General features: G+C 41.6%; 1 protein-coding gene across 1 annotated transcript in view; it reads left to right on the top strand.

The window, feature by feature from the left end:
- The first annotated feature begins 3,908 nt into the window (after nt 1–3,908).
- The window catches only part of LOC131614161 (uncharacterized), a 73,002-nt gene continuing 61,066 nt past the window's right edge, over nt 3,909–15,844 (top strand). The window contains exons 1-4 of the mRNA XM_058885787.1: nt 3,909–3,965; nt 4,083–4,402; nt 4,505–5,618; nt 6,303–6,650. Of these exons, the coding sequence (XP_058741770.1) occupies nt 3,909–3,965; nt 4,083–4,402; nt 4,505–5,618; nt 6,303–6,650 (1,839 nt within the window). The remainder of the gene's footprint in view (nt 3,966–4,082; nt 4,403–4,504; nt 5,619–6,302; nt 6,651–15,844) is intronic.

The raw sequence follows: 15,844 nt of genomic DNA, 5'->3' as shown, positions 1-15,844 counted from the left end.
CAGATGAATGCGCAGATGGCACATTTTATGGAAGCATTGACTAATGTGACCAAGGGGCATGATGACTTGCGAGTTCTCGTTGAGAACTCCAGAAGGAATGAGAATGGAGGACATCCAGGGCTGTTTGACGATGTGTCTGGTAGAATTGACGATCACCATGATCCGAATGAGTTTGATCACGTGGGAGGGCACTATAATCATTTCAATCAGCATCACGGGTTTCCACCACCACCTCCGTCTCGTTTGTTGGGAAGGAGAGATCATCAGAACCGTGGTAATTTGGATTTCAATGTTGAGAACTTTGACCAAGTATCAAGGCATAGTGCTGAGGGTGCACATGATGAAGTTGAGAGGTATCTGTCATACCCCAATTTTTGACCCTAAGATCCTATATCATTCATATCCCAATCACTAATCAAGAGCTTCACTTGGAAGTTTTGTTTATGGTGTTGCACTCACCTCATCAATAAGAGGGACCATCAAGCACCAATGATTGTTTATCTTGTATGCATATTATACTAACCCAAATACCAAAAACATTGCTTTATTTCTTTGTAGGCTTTTGTTTTGTAGGTACCAAGCCAAGACATGCAATAAACAAGGCATTTTTCACATTTTTGACTGATGAAATCGATTTCCCTACTGGGTAAATCGATTTCCCTGCAGCAATCTTCAACAAAATCACATTCTGGACAGCATGAAATCGATTTCCCTCTTGGGTAAATCGATTTCCCTAGTGTATTTTGCGCCAAATTCTCTTCTGGAACAGAGTGAAATCGATTTCACTCCTGGGGAAATCGATTTCCTTAAGGCGAAATTCAAAAAGTATAAGGAAGGAAGCTTGACATCATTTTGGCACCTTTTTATTTGATCATTTTACCAATTTTCCACCTCATCACAATTAATCCCTTCATTAAACCCACTTAAACCCCATTTTACCACTTTTTACCATTTAATTGCCACTTTAATCACCAATTAAACACAAGCTAATTACCAAATGCAAAAAGACCAAACTACCACTACTCTTGCTCTCATCCTATAAATAGAGCCCACTACTCTCTCATTTCTCAAGCTTGGAGAGCCAAAAAACCCCTTGCAATTTCTCTCCTCATCCCTACCAAATTCACCAAAGCTCTTTGTTCTTTCATAAAGTTTGTGAGTCACACCTTGAACCTCACAAACTTTGAGCTAAACCACCATCTATTTCACTCTTTTTTCTTCAATTGTTGAGAGATCAAGATTTGTGTTGGTGACTCTTGAAGTAGATCTAAGTTTTGTTCAAGATTTGGTAATTTTCTTCATCCTTTTTGTATATCACAATGTGATTCTTTGTTGTTTGTGTTCAATGCATTTTTGATGCTATATTGGTGCTATTTGTTGGTGATTTGATGGAAAATTCGTGCTCTAATTGATGTGTGATCATAAGGTGTTTGTATATTTGTTCAAGTCAAGTTCCATGCCTTTAAATGCTGTTTTTGCTGAAATTTGCACTGGGGAAATCGATTTCCTTAAGGCTGAAATCGATTTCCTGCTGAACGTAACTTGTTTTTTTTTTAAAACTGCACTATGGAAATCGATTTCCCCCTGCATGAAATCGATTTCCAACAGGCAGAATGTGGTTTTTTGCCTTTTTTGTGCTTGTTTTGGCTTCCTTCTTCCTACACTTCATTAATATCATTGGATCTAGGGTGTTGATAGGTTTGAAATGGCCTAATCCACCAAAATGGATGAATGATATTAATGATAGTGTGAGTTGATTATCTTTTATGTTTTCATTCTTATTTCCATCTTACTTTCTTTTGATCGATGAAAGTCTTGACATCTTGAGAACTCTATGGATTCTTGATGAAGACTAGATCAATTTGTTTTCATTCTTATCTCTTCATCTTACTTTCTTTTGATCGATGAAAGTCTTGACATCTTGAGGATTCTATGGATTCTTGATGAAGACTAGATCAATTTGTTTTCATTCTTATCTTTTCATCTTATTTCCTTTTGATCGATGAAAGTCTTAATATCTTGAGAATTCTATGGATTCTTGATAAAGACTAGATCAATTTGTTTTCATTCTTATCTTTTTTATCTTATTTTCTCTTGATCGATGAAAGTCTTAATATCTTGAGAATTCTATGGATTCTTGATAAAGACTAGATCATTTCTTCTTCTCCTTCTTATTTCTTTTAATTGATGATCTTGATACATGGAGAGTTCTCCTACATTTGTCCCGACTCGATAAAAGATCAAATATGGAAGAGAATTGTATGCGGTTGATTTATGACTTATGGAAATTTATCGTGTAGTCGCTATGATTTTATCAAGCTTCTGATAAGTTTCCATTGACCTTAAATCCGAGTACATCATTCACTCACCATCGATCTTCATTACTAACTTTGATAACATACTTGACAAGTTTCAAGATGGTTATCTTTAACATCTAACAACTAACTTTAATTTCCGCCATTTATTATACCGCTCTTTATATTTCTCGCTTTATCGCTTTATTTTATCATTTCATCATATTTACATTCCGCCATTTTCTCTTTGTCCATTTGGACGTTTATAATTCCGCTATTTTCTCTTTGTCCATTTGGACGTATGTTTATGTTTCCGCTATTTTCTCTTTGTCCACTTGGACCATACTTTACTTTTATGCTAAAACACTAATAAACAACCAAAATCTAAAAAACACATAAGGCTCTCTTTTGGACTATTGGTTACTATCCCTAGCATTTTGGAGATTCGGACTTATGGACTTAGTGCCTCTGGACCCTTATTCTGTTATTACTCTGCTGTTATTCTGTCTGTCTGGCATTGGATTGTTGTCTGTTTGTATGTGCAGGTATTTCCTTGAAAGCCCTTGATGGTTAATTCCAAGGCATTGAGACAAGGATTTTACCCGAAAACAGCCGTTACTCTGCCCGATTTTCGTCAGAATTTTAATGTGCTTAATGCTAAGTGGTGCTAAGACAATAAGTTCATCTGGATCCCCCAAGTGATAATTTTGGTTTGGTATTGATAAGTCCAAAGGATGGGAAATCTACCTTGGCTCTTAATGTCGAGTGTTGGCTTCTTCTTCGGTTAGACCGTTTCTTTCCTTAGCTTTTATTTTACGCAATAGGATAGCCTCTTCATCTCCTCCCCTTCTTTAATTTTCAAAATCTTCTCCCTTTTTCCAAAACATTCTTATGTTTGCAACCTTTTCAAAACCTTTTTCTCAAAAAATATCTTTCGCCCTTAGTGGCTTTTCTTCAAAAGTTTAGACACCGTTAATCGTCGAAACGAGTGGTTATACCCCACGATTTTGAAATTGATTGATATAATGAGATCTTTTCCGCGTGAGAGAGCTAGTGGCATACTCGTCGATTTTATCCGAGTTGGAGCCCTTCTTTCATTTGCGATGCAAAGAACTCGTTTGTTCTCATGCTCAAGATCAATGGCTGAGTATTTCTCTCCAACGACGATAAAGTGTTTATTCGTTTTTAAAATGTTTTCCCAAAAAAAGCGGAACTACATTAGCTCTGACTTCTCCATTGCACCGAGGAGGTATGTAGGCCCAAAGCTAAACGCTTTGTCGAGCTTATTTTAAAATAAAACAAACCATTTTTTAGCACACACGACACAGATTTTCAAAAAGGTTCCTGTGGAGTACCACAGATATGAGGGGTGCTTAAAACCTTCCCCTCATATAATCAACACCCGTACCTGAGATCTCTTTCTTGTTTTAAAAACAAAACTTTGGGTTTTTCGTTCTTTTCCCCTTTCCTTTGAAAAAATAAAGCGCGGTGGCGATTTCAAACGGAATATTGATTTGAGTCAATCCCATGGCTTCGATATCAGATTTTCCCCGCTACAGTATCGTCTGATTGAGGAACGTCTCAGAGCTGTTGAAGGCAAAGGGGGTGCTAGGCATGGATATCAATGATTTGGGGTTGGTTCCTGGTGTGAGGATCCCACCGAAATTCAAGGTTCCATATTTTGACAAATACAATGGGGCGACTTGTCCCATGACTCATGTCAAAGCATACTATCGCAAGATGTCAGTTTATTCAGAGGATGAGGGTTTTCTAATGCATTTCTTCCAGGATAGCTTGGCTGGAGCTTCCTTGGAGTGGTATGTTCAACTTGAACGCACCCATATCCATTCTTGGAGAGACCTTGTAGAGGCTTTCATTAAGCACTATCAGTACAATGTTGATATGGCACCCAACAGGACCCAGTTGCAGAGTTTGGTTCAGGGGTCTAAAGAATCTTTCAAAGAGTACGCTCAGAAATGGCGTGAGTTAGCCGCAAGAGTTCAGCCACCGATGACTGAACGTGAGATGATAGACATGTTCACCAGTACTTTGTCTGGACACTATTATTTGGCTTGCAGTGCTTCAGCTAACTTTTCTGAAATGGTGAGGTATGGCGAACGTGTCGAGATGGGTCTAAAGATGGGGAAAATTCAGTTAGGAGCTTCTTCTAATTCTGCTGGTGGTAAGAAACAAGCTGAAGGTTATGCCAGAAGGAAAGAAGGAAATGCGGATGCCATATATGGAAGAAGGGGTTCAGGGAGAAGCAATTCACAGGTTAATGCTGTCATGATCCCAGTACCACAACAACCACAACAGCAGGGACAGCGTTCCAGTAATGATCGCTATCCTCCCAGGACTAGGCCTCACAGAAAGATTGATCCGATTCCTATGACATATGCTCAGGTGTTGCAACATTTGCTCAAGATTGAGAAGATTACTTTGAGAGATGCTCCGAATGCTCCGGACACACAATCTCCGAATTACAATGCGAATGCACGATGTGCTTTCCATTCAGGGGCCGCTGGGCATGATACCGAGAGGTGTATTGCGTTGAAGAATAAGGTCCAGGACTTGTTGGATCAAAAGATAATTCAGTTCACTCCTACACCCAATATTGTCAATAATCTGATGCCTGCTCACGGAGGTTCGGGTGTGAATGCCATTGAGAGTGAAGAGATAAATGTTGTATCTAAAGTGAGCTGTTTGACTTTTCCTCTTGTATCTGTGAAGCAACATCTGATTAATAGCGGTATCTTCCCGGGCTGTGGGGTTGATTGCGAGAATTGCAAAAGTCAACCTGAAGGTTGTGCTGATTTGAAAAGTATGGTACAAAAGCTGATTGATGAGGGTCCTCTTCAGTTCTATCGAAGGTTGAGAGGTGCGAAGAGTAAGGATGGTGAAGTGTCTGTGATCTCAATTCCTTATGATCCAGTTGTTCCAATATGTATCCAAGTTCCTATTCAGATACCTGTCAGTATTCCATATGAGGAACAACCAGCGGCATTGATGATTACTGTGCCAGGGCCTATTCCATATGAGAGTGAGAAGGCCATCCCTTGGCATTATGGTTCAGACGTATATTACTATGGCACGAAGGAGGAAAGCGAGCCATCTAAAGAGAAGCCTGTTGAGGCCTCAGTTGCAAACACTGATAATTTCACCGATACTGGTAGGATCACTCGCAGTGGTAGGGTGTTCTCTCCTCAGCTTGTTCAAAATAATGTAGATGCTTTGGCTAAGGCCAAAGGAAAACAAGTAGTGACTGATGTCCAGAATTCTCCGATTCTGAGTGGGGCACCTGATAGTGCTGTGTCTTCCAAGGATGTGGAGGAATTATTGAGAATCATCAGGAAGTCTGATTACAAGGTTGTTGAGCAGTTGGGTCAGACCCAGTCAAAGATTTCCATCTTGCAACTATTGATGTGTTCAGAAGGTCATAGGGATGCTCTCTTGAGAATCCTGAATGGTGCTTACGTCCCGCATGAAATATCTGTGAATCAGTTAGAGGCGGTAGCTAATAACATCTCCGCTGGGAATGGTTTGGGATTCACTGATCATGATCTTCCTCCAGAAGGGAGAAACCATAACAAGGCTTTGCATATTTCGATTGAGTGTAAGGGGACGACCTTGTCCCGTGTTTTGGTCGATACTGGGTCTTCTTTGAACGTGCTTCCCAAATCAGCTCTAATGAGAATTGACTATGCCGGTGTGGAGTTAAGGCCTAGTGAGTTGGTAGTGCGCGCCTTTGACGGTTCAAGGAGGTCTGTGTTCGGAGAGGTAGATCTACCAATCCAGGTTGGTCCTTAGATCTTTACTACAACCTTTTATGTGATGGATATTCAACCTGCTTACTGTTGTTTGTTGGGACGACCGTGGATTCACAAGGCTGGTGCTGTGACATCCACTCTTCATCAGAAGTTGAAGTATCCGGTTGACGGTAAAGTGGTGACAGTTTGTGGTGAAGAAGATTATATTGTGAGTCACTTGTCCTCTTTCCGATATGTGGAGATCGAGGGTGAGATACATGAGACGCCATTCCAAGCGTTTGAGGCTGTGAATGCTGTGAGAACTCCTCCTTATGAGATAAAGAAGCCAGAAACGGTTATGTCCTCTTTGAAAGATGCTCAGGTTGTCGTTGAGACTGGAAGAGTGGGTGGCTGGGGGCAGGTACTTGATGTGCGTCCCAAATTTGATAAGAATGGTCTTGGTTTCAATCCTGGAAGGCAGAATGCATCGCCCAAGTCTAGTATCCTTAGCCCGATCAAGTTCGTGAGTGGCGGTGTCATTCAAGATGGTCAGGTCCATGCCATTGTAGATGGTGAGGAGGTGGATAGTGACTGTGATTTTGATAACTGGGTTTGTCCGAGTATTCCTGGAGAGATGCCTTGCAACTGGACAATCGAAGATGTCATCCAAGTTACACAAGCTCAGGAGTAAATTCCTTGTTTTTACTTTTCTTATCATGACATAATTCCTATGCTCTGCCCAAGGCGTAGTGAATCATTTGTAGGGCCAAGCAGCTAGCATTTTTCAAAGTTAATCATGAAATAAAAGGACGTTTTTGCATTCAAATGTTTTGCTCTTTGTCTTTCTTTTTAACTTTTTCCTTTAAATGGCAATGTTTTTTGCACACACTTGCACATGGCTTAAAAATAAAACTAAAATAACACATCAATCATGCAGATGTTCCACTACCACGGATTCCATTGGTAACAGTTCCGCTATTGCTCATTATGATTTTGACAATCCGATCTACCAAGCCGAGGAGGAAGCTTATGAAGATTGTGATCTTCCCGACGAGTTGGCCAGATTGTTGAAACAGGAAAAGAAAGCGATTCAGCCGCATCAGGAGGAAATCGAGATGGTAAATGTTGGCACTAAAGAGCAGGTCCGAGAAGTCAAGATAGGGGCTGCACTTGAGAGTAGTGTGAAGCAGAGACTTATTGATATGTTGAAAGAGTATGCGGATATCTTTGCTTGGTCCTACGAGGATATGCCTGGTCTTGATACTGATATTGTGGTACACCGTCTACCTCTCATGGAAGATAGTCCTCCTGTCAAGCAGAAGCTTCGAAGGACTCGCCCAGATATGTCTGAGAAGATTAAGAAAGAGGTTGAGAAACAGTTTGATGCTGGCTTTCTGTAAGTTGTGAATTACCCGCCGTGGGTTGCGAATATTGTTCCTGTACCTAAGAAGGACGGAAAGGTCAGGATGTGTGTTGATTACAGAGATCTGAATAGGGCGAGTCCGAAAGATGATTTTCCTCTTCCCCTCATTGATGTGTTGGTGGATAATACTGCTCCTTTTAAGGTGTTTTCCTTCATGGATGGCTTCTCTGGGTATAATCAGATCAAGATGGCACCAGAAGACATGGAGAAAACAACGTTTATCACGCCGTGGGAAACTTTCTGCTATAAAGTCATGCCTTTTGGGTTGAAAAACGCAGGGGCAACATATCAGCGCGCTGTGGTGACTCTTTTTCACGACATGATTCACAAAGAGATTGAAGTGTATGTTGACGACATGATCGCAAAATCTCATACTGAAGAAGAACACTTGGTTCACTTGCAGAAGTTGTTTGAAAGGCTTCGGGAATTCAGACTGAGGTTGAATCCAAACAAATGCACTTTCGGAGTGCGATCCGGAAAGTTATTGGGCTTTGTTGTCAGTGGAAAAGGTATTGAGGTTGATCCTGCAAAAATAAAAGCTATACAAGATATGCCTGAGCCGAGAACAGAAAAAGAGGTTCGTGGTTTCTTAGGGAGGTTGAACTACATTGCTAGATTCATCTCTCATCTTACAGCCACTTGTGAACCAATATTCAAATTACTAAGAAAAGATCAGACGGCCAGGTGGAATAATGATTGTCAAAAAGCATTTGAAAAAGTGAAAGAATATCTGCAAGAACCTCCGATACTAATGCCTCCAGTTCCAGGAAGGCCTTTGATTATGTACCTCACAGTTCTTGAAAATTCAATGGGATGTGTGCTGGGTCAACATGACGAGTCTGGCCGAAAAGAGCATGCAATATATTACCTTAGCAAAAAGTTTACCGACTGTGAATCCCAATACTCACTGCTCGAGAAAACTTGCTGTGCTTTGGTGTGGGCTGCTCGCCGGCTGAGGCAGTATATGCTGGTTCACCCCACCTTATTGATTTCCAAGATGGATCCTATCAAGTATGTTTTTGAGAAGCCCGCTCTTTCCGGAAGAGTAGCCAGGTGGCAAATGATCTTGACTGAATATCATATCCAGTATACTACCCAGAAAGCCATCAAAGGTAGTGTGTTGGCGGATTATCTCGCGCATCAGCCGGTCGAAGATTATGAACCGATGAAGTTTGAATTTCCCGATGAGGATGTCTTGTACATCAGAGATTGTAACATTCCCGGACCAGAGGAAGGACCCGAACCAGGATCGCGATGGACGCTCGTGTTCGATGGTGCCTCTAATGCACTTGGGAACGGTGTTGGAGCGGTAATTACTTCTCCACCAGGTTTTCATATTCCGTTTACAGCCAGAATCTGTTTTGATTGCACTAATAACATGGCTGAGTATGAAGCTTGCATTTATGGTATCGAAGCTGCGATCGATTTGCGAATCAAGTATTTGAAAGTTTATGGGGATTCCAATATTGTCATTAGCCAGATCAATGGAGATTGGGAAACTCGCCATCAGAATCTGATTCCATACAGGGAGCATGTGATGAGACTCATTTCGTACTTTGATGAGATCACATTTGAGCATATTTCTAGAGAAGAGAACAATCTTGCTGATGCTCTCGCTACTTTGGCTTCCATGTTCAAAGTGAAATGGGCCAATGAAGCGCCTAATATTACCATCAACAGATTGGATGAGCCAGCATTTTGCTTTGAGGCTGATGTTGAGTTGGATGGAAATCCATGGTATCATGATATCAAAAAGTTCCTCAAAACTCAAGAGTATCCTCCCGAAGCGTCGGTGACTGATAAGAAGTTTCTGAGAAGATTCGCAGCCAAGTTTTACCTCAACGGTGGGGTTTTGTACAAGAGGCATCATGACGGTGTGTTACTCCGCTGTGTTGTAAAGGAAGAAGCTTCGAAAATCATAGAGGAAATGCACGAAGGTGAGTTTGGTACCCATTCTAGTGGGCATACAATGGTTAAGAAGATCTTGAGGGCTGGTTACTATTGGTCCACTATGGAAACTGATTGTCATAACCATGTCAGAATTTGTCACAAGTGCCAGATCTATGCTGATAAAGTGCACGTGCTGCCTGTGCCTTTGAATGTCTTGACTTCTCCGTGGCCTTTTGCAATGTGGGGCATTGACATGATTGGAGAGATTAAGCCTACTGCTTCTAATGGACATCGTTTCATTTTCGTGGCCATTGATTACTTCACCAAGTGGGTTGAAGCCGCATCTTATGCAAATGTAACCAAGCAAGTGATTACTCGTTTTATCAAGCACAACATAATCTGTCGTTATGGGATTCCTGAGAAGATCATTACTGATAATGGATCAAATCTCAATAACAAGTTGATGAAGGAGCTTTGTGAGTCCTTCAAGATTAAGCATCACAATTCTTCTCCGTATCGTCCAAAGATGAATGGCACTGTCGAAGCGGCTAATAAGAATATTAAGAAGATTGTACAGAAGATGGTAGTGACTTACCGAGATTGGCATGAGATGTTACCGTTTGCTTTGCATGGTTATCGCACCTCTGTGCGTACATCGACTGGGGTAACTCCTTTCTCACTTGTTTACGGCATGGAAGCGGTATTGCCAGTTGAAGTTGAGATCCCTTCGCTGAGGATTATGAAAGACGTCGAACTTGACGAGTCAGAATGGGTACAAAATTGGATGGATCAGTTGAACCTCATTGATGAGAAACGTTTGGCAGCTATTGGTCATGGTCAGGTGTACCAAAAGAAGATGAGGAAAGCTTTTGACAAGTGGGTACGACCTCAAAGCTACAAACCAGGCGATCTGGTGCTCAAAAGAATCATTCTCCCTCAGGGTGATCCACGAGGCAAGTGGACTCCGACGTATGAAGGCCCCTTTGTTGTGCAGAAAGTGTTCTCTAGCGGTGCCATGATGCTTGCAACGATGGATGGCGAGAACTTTCCGCACCCTGTGAACGCGGATGTAGTCAAAAAATACTTCGCATAGACCTGAAAAAAAAAGAGAAGAAAAAATAAAAAGGAAAAAAAAGAAAGAAAGAAAAAGGAAAATGAATCAGGAAAAAGAATGAAAAAGAAACAAATATACCCGCTAAGTTGAAAACCCGAAAGGGCGGCTTAGGCAATAAAGGGACAAAAGCGAACGACTACATCTCGCATGCCATCTTGGCAATCACTCTTCATACATGCTTAGGGCTCCCGACCGAGGGATAAGCAAGACTTCGTGTTCTTGAGTTTGCACCTGGCGGCTCAAATCCCTAAAGCATTCGCAAATTCCAATCACTTTGTTTAGGGCTCCCGACCGAGGGATAAGCAAGACTCCGTGTTCTTGAGTTTGCATCGGGCAGCTCAAATCCCTAAAGCACTTACCAAACCCCGTCGGATCCACAAGTTTGGTGATGTTATCAGATCGGGCAGTGATCAATTGTAATGAGTACGGTCTTCCAAAGCAAGGAGATGAGAACGTCAGAGTTATAAAAGTGATAGTGGGATCGAAATCAATGGATATCCGTTTCACATTGCCATTTCTCTTGTACTCAATAAATGCGTGGTTACCTCTTACTAGGAACTACTTCTGAAATGTGTTCGCTCTTTTACGAGCATTCTGTTCGCAATTAATAAAAATCTCTTTATCTTAAACAACTGTTTTCTTTTACTGTTTTATTTGCATAAAGCGTCCTGAATTTATGTTAAACTTTGCATATGAAAACTGCATTGCTTTTACGATACATGATTAGAAATGATAAAATCTTTGAAATTACTTCGAAGTCTTGTGTGACCAGGATGGCAGGCCGAGATGCCATGCTATATCCTGGAGGCTTTTTTTTTTTCATTTGTTTGTCTCGCAGGTACGTCCTTGCAAGCGCTTCGCATCAGCATATTGACAGACATAGCTATGAGAGATTCTCACTCCCCAGCCGAGTGCATCCTAATGAGAGATTCTCATTCCCCAGCTGAGTATATCTGGATGAGATTTTCTTTGTTCTAAGATTCTCATATCCTCATCAAAGCACATCTTAATGCATTTTCTATGTTCCAGAAGACTTATTCCCCGGCGGAATGTCTTCTCCCCAATTGAGTCATGATTGGATGGTATCTGATTCCCCGGCAAGCTCTTAATGAGGTTCCTTGATTGAGTTCCTCATTCTCCCCAGTAGAGCGTTTCTCTCCCAACAGATTGACCTGTTTTCCCCAGGAGAGTCATCTTGTTCCCCAGTGGAATTGCCTTAACAAAAGATTCTTATGCTGAGTTCCTTATCCCCAGCGGATCTCTCATATCCCTAGCAATTTGCTGTGCAGAAGCATCCATCTTCCCCACTAAGTTTCTTTCCTCAGCAGAGATTCACATGCATCCTCAGCAGAACCTGTTCTCATCTAGGATTTCCCCAGCGGAATGCGTCCTATACAAGCAAGTTGATCACTCCCCATCAAAGTTGTCATCATGACTTGTCTTTATCTTCACATCCCTAGGGTGTCGAGATTTTGCTTCTCCAATGAAGTTGCCCGGGTGTCCCCAAGCAGGGTTTATTCCCCAAACAGAGCTCGCGTCCAGATTTTGATCATCTCCAACAGATATCTGATCCATCTTTGCCAGCTCACAGTTTGTGACCCTTGGTCATTTATCTTGTCCTCCCCGCAGAGTTCCGTACTCTCTCTCCAGGACTTCTTCAGCAATTCAGTGCTCTTCCGTTGTCTCCCTAAGCAACGTTCGAATCATGCATCATTCGCATTGCATTCTCTAAGCGTGTAGCATATTCCTCCTCGGAAACGTTATTCCATACTCATTCATACATGCATCATGCATAAATCATATCATATATGTCTCTTTCTGCAGGAAAGTTATCCAGATTTAAATGCTCCCTAGAGAGCAACTCGCCTAGTCATTACAGGCGTTTATCCTAATGTTTTGAATCAGAAGAGGATTGTTCTACTTATTTTCTGGCATAGCTCAGATCAGTTCAAAGACATTCCTATTCCCGATGCCCCCAGATCGGTGGAAGATATTTGTTCCTAGCCTGATATCCAACTCAGTTGAAGGAACCGCCTCCGGATCTCTATAGATCTTCCGAAGGAGCAAGCCCTCTGATACATCAGATCAGTTGGAAATATCTACTCCCTGACGATTTAGTTTGTTCAGAAGAAGAAACTCGTCTGCCCAGTCCTGATGCCTAACCATCAGTTGAAGACGCTTTCTTTACCCGGCGTACACAGTTCGGAAGAGATATCTGTTCCTATCCTAATATTCAGATTCAGATTAGTTGAAGGAACCGCCTCCGGATCTCCCAAGATCTTACGAAGGAGCAAGCCACTGATATCATCAGATCAGATGGAGATGTCTGCCTGATCGTCTTTGTCTTTCAGATGAAGATTGTCCCACTTATTTTCTGGCATCATGTCCAAATCAGTTCAAAGGCATTCTTTCCCCGGCGTACACAGTTCGAAAGAGATATTGTTCCTATCCTGATTACCAGTTCAGTTGAAGGAGCCGCCTCCGGATCCCCGTGGTCTTACGAAGGAGCTAGCCGCTAATTCCCAGATTAGTAGGAATATCTACCTGATGATTTAATTGCATCAGAAGAGATGTCTGCCCAGATTCCCAGATCATGATTCCCAGATCAGGGATACCTATTACCCGTTGATGCCCAGATCAACCGGCGTATCTCCTTCGATTCCCAGATCGATTTAAGACATCTATCCCGATGCAAGTTCGGAGACATTTGCTACGTCTGATAGTCAGATCAGTCGAGATGTTCCTTCTCTTGATGCCCAGATCAGTTGAAGTGTTTCCCCTGCCTGTGGGTGCCCGTTCCTTCTTATCACAAGTTGGAGCATATTTATTATCCAGATCAATTGAAGTTTTTTCTCCCTGCTTGCGGGGTAGTACATTCCTTCTTGTTACAAGACGGAATCTTCTATTGATCAAGAGCGCAAATTTTTGAGTTCATTGTGGTATTCAATCTCCTTCCACCTGCACGGTTCGAAACTTTCGTTTCTCACTCGTCAGGTTCAAGAAGTTTGAATAGGGGCAGCTGTTGCACCCCAAAATTTGCCCTCTTTATTTGAGCCATAAGTTAATAATGACGTTTATTTTGTCATTCTAAAATTGAAGAAAAATAATAAAGAGTTTTCATGGGTCTAAGAAGAAAGGCGTGAAAAATGGTTTAAACAATGGAAATACGAGAAAATTCACAAGTCATATTTGGGGAGGTGATATGAGCTAAGTTCCCGCATTGTCCCCACTGTTTCGACGATATCTACAACTTTCGTGTTCGGCTCGGAAGCCAATTCTTTGAGGAAGGTCGTCAAATTTGCAAATTACTTGAGGTTTCGTAGTGAAAAACAGTGCTGAATGTAGGGTTTCGGACCTCGGAAAATTCATATCTCCCAATCCGCTCGTCGGATTCACTTGAAAATTTAACTGGAGCTCCGTACCATTATTACCAAGATTTCATATGTTCGGACCGAAGGCCAATTATGCACGGGAAATTCCCAGAATTTTAAGGATCGTCGCATTGTTTCGGTAAAAAAGTGTGTTTTCGAGTATGTCGCGCCTAGTTTGAAAATTCATAACTTCTTCTATTTTTATCGTATGAAGTCCATTCCGGCGGCATTTTCTTGGAAATTTTGTTAGCTTTGATTCTTCGTCACACATGCCTGTTCAGATTCTGAGCCGAAGATAGGGTTTTATCGAGTTCTTTGAGCGGTACTCACAAAATTCTGCACAGTTGCACCAGATGAACCGAAATTTCTCGTCACTCAAACGGGCGTATTTTCCTCACCGTTTGTCAGATTGAGACGATTCTCGCGGCGACGAGTCAAGAATTTGGTCATCTTCGCAATGACATTAGTTTCGTTCCGGGATTCAGAGCCGAACCGAGTTTCCTTAAAAACGAGCCAAAATAAGACGCACCGAGGGCAATTCGGACATTTCGCGTTGACAATATATAAACATTTTGCTCTTCACAAATCAAAAGAGGACTCTCATAATTTCAATTCACCAAGTTTCTTCACAAACACTTTCTCTCAATTCTCTATCAATTCTCATAGATCAAAACCACAAATCACATAAAACTTTCATCAAAACTCATCAATCTTCATCAAGATCAAGAACATGGATTGAAGAATCAAGATCGGAAGTTCGAATTTCTCCTCCTCTTCTCCTTGCATCTCGCACGCCCTCACTCTCTCTCCCTCCAGATTTCATTCGAGTTCGTGTCGCGTTCGTGTCGTGTTCGCGTTCGTATCGTGTTCGTGTTCGCGCTTCGGTTAGATCTTCATTCGGTAAGCTTTCGGATCTTGAATTAAGTGCTTAATTGTTGAATATTATGTGAATTCGAATCCCGATCCGCCTCTTGTTCTCGATTAATGGATGATTGATGATGATTGATCGGTGAATTTGTTCGTTTCTTGCTTGAATTAGTCGTATTCATGTGAATTGTGTTTGGATTTTATGTTAATTGCATATAATTGTTGCTCGTTGATGATGAATTGTGATATTCGTGTTCGAATCCGTGATTATTGGATGATTTTGTGTGCTTAATTGTTGATGTTCATGTATGTTACTTGTGTCGCACTCAAAGTGTTTGCACAAATGCATGTGTAGTGCTTTTGCTTAATATTTGCCTTGCTTGACGCGTCGCACTTAGCATGTTTATTGATATGTGACTCATTTGATTCGCGGATTTACGTATAGCATGAATTTTCAATGTTTGTTTGCTCTAATTTCAAGTTGGAACGGTTTTGGATTGAGTGCGAATGGCCCCGGAGCCTTAAAAATGCATAAAAACCTGTTTTGCTACGCTAGGAACCGGGTTGTCCCAGGCGGGAACCGGTTCCCACTCAATCCAAAATTGCTGGTTTTCTGTGTTTTTGTACCAGGAACCGGGTTGTCCCTAGGTGGGAACCGGTTCCTGCGTTGTTTTTCCCCCTGTGTTTTTGCACCAGGAACCGGGTTGTCCCTAGTGGGAACCGGTTCCCAGTTTACTCTGTTTGGCCAGGTTCTGTGTTTTAGTACTAGGAACCGGGTTGTCCTGGGCAGGAACCGGTTCCTGTGTGTAATTTTTGTGTTTTCTTTTATAATTTCAATCTTGCATAACTTTTTGCTCGTAATTCCGATTTGCACGTTCTTTATATCGTCGGAAAGCTTATGATATGTACTATCTTACTAGATGCTTAGTTTCCATTAACTTGTAGATCATTCATGTTTGATTTCTCTTTGAGGTTTCATTGTCCATTTCATGTTTATGCTACTTGCCCGTTTCTTTTGGTTTATAGCAATAACGCAATTCCGATTGCGATGTTTGTTATCTCTAACTTGTGTGCTAGTGTGCGAGGCTTTTGGAAGGTCACCGATCGATGCTCATTCTATGAGTGTTCCGCTTTACTTG

Source organism: Vicia villosa, linkage group LG6 (assembly GCF_029867415.1).
Source record: "Vicia villosa cultivar HV-30 ecotype Madison, WI linkage group LG6, Vvil1.0, whole genome shotgun sequence".
Classification (NCBI taxonomy): Eukaryota; Viridiplantae; Streptophyta; class Magnoliopsida; order Fabales; family Fabaceae; genus Vicia; species Vicia villosa.
Note: the sequence above shows the minus strand (reverse complement) of the source record. Positions and strands in the feature narration are given on the sequence as shown.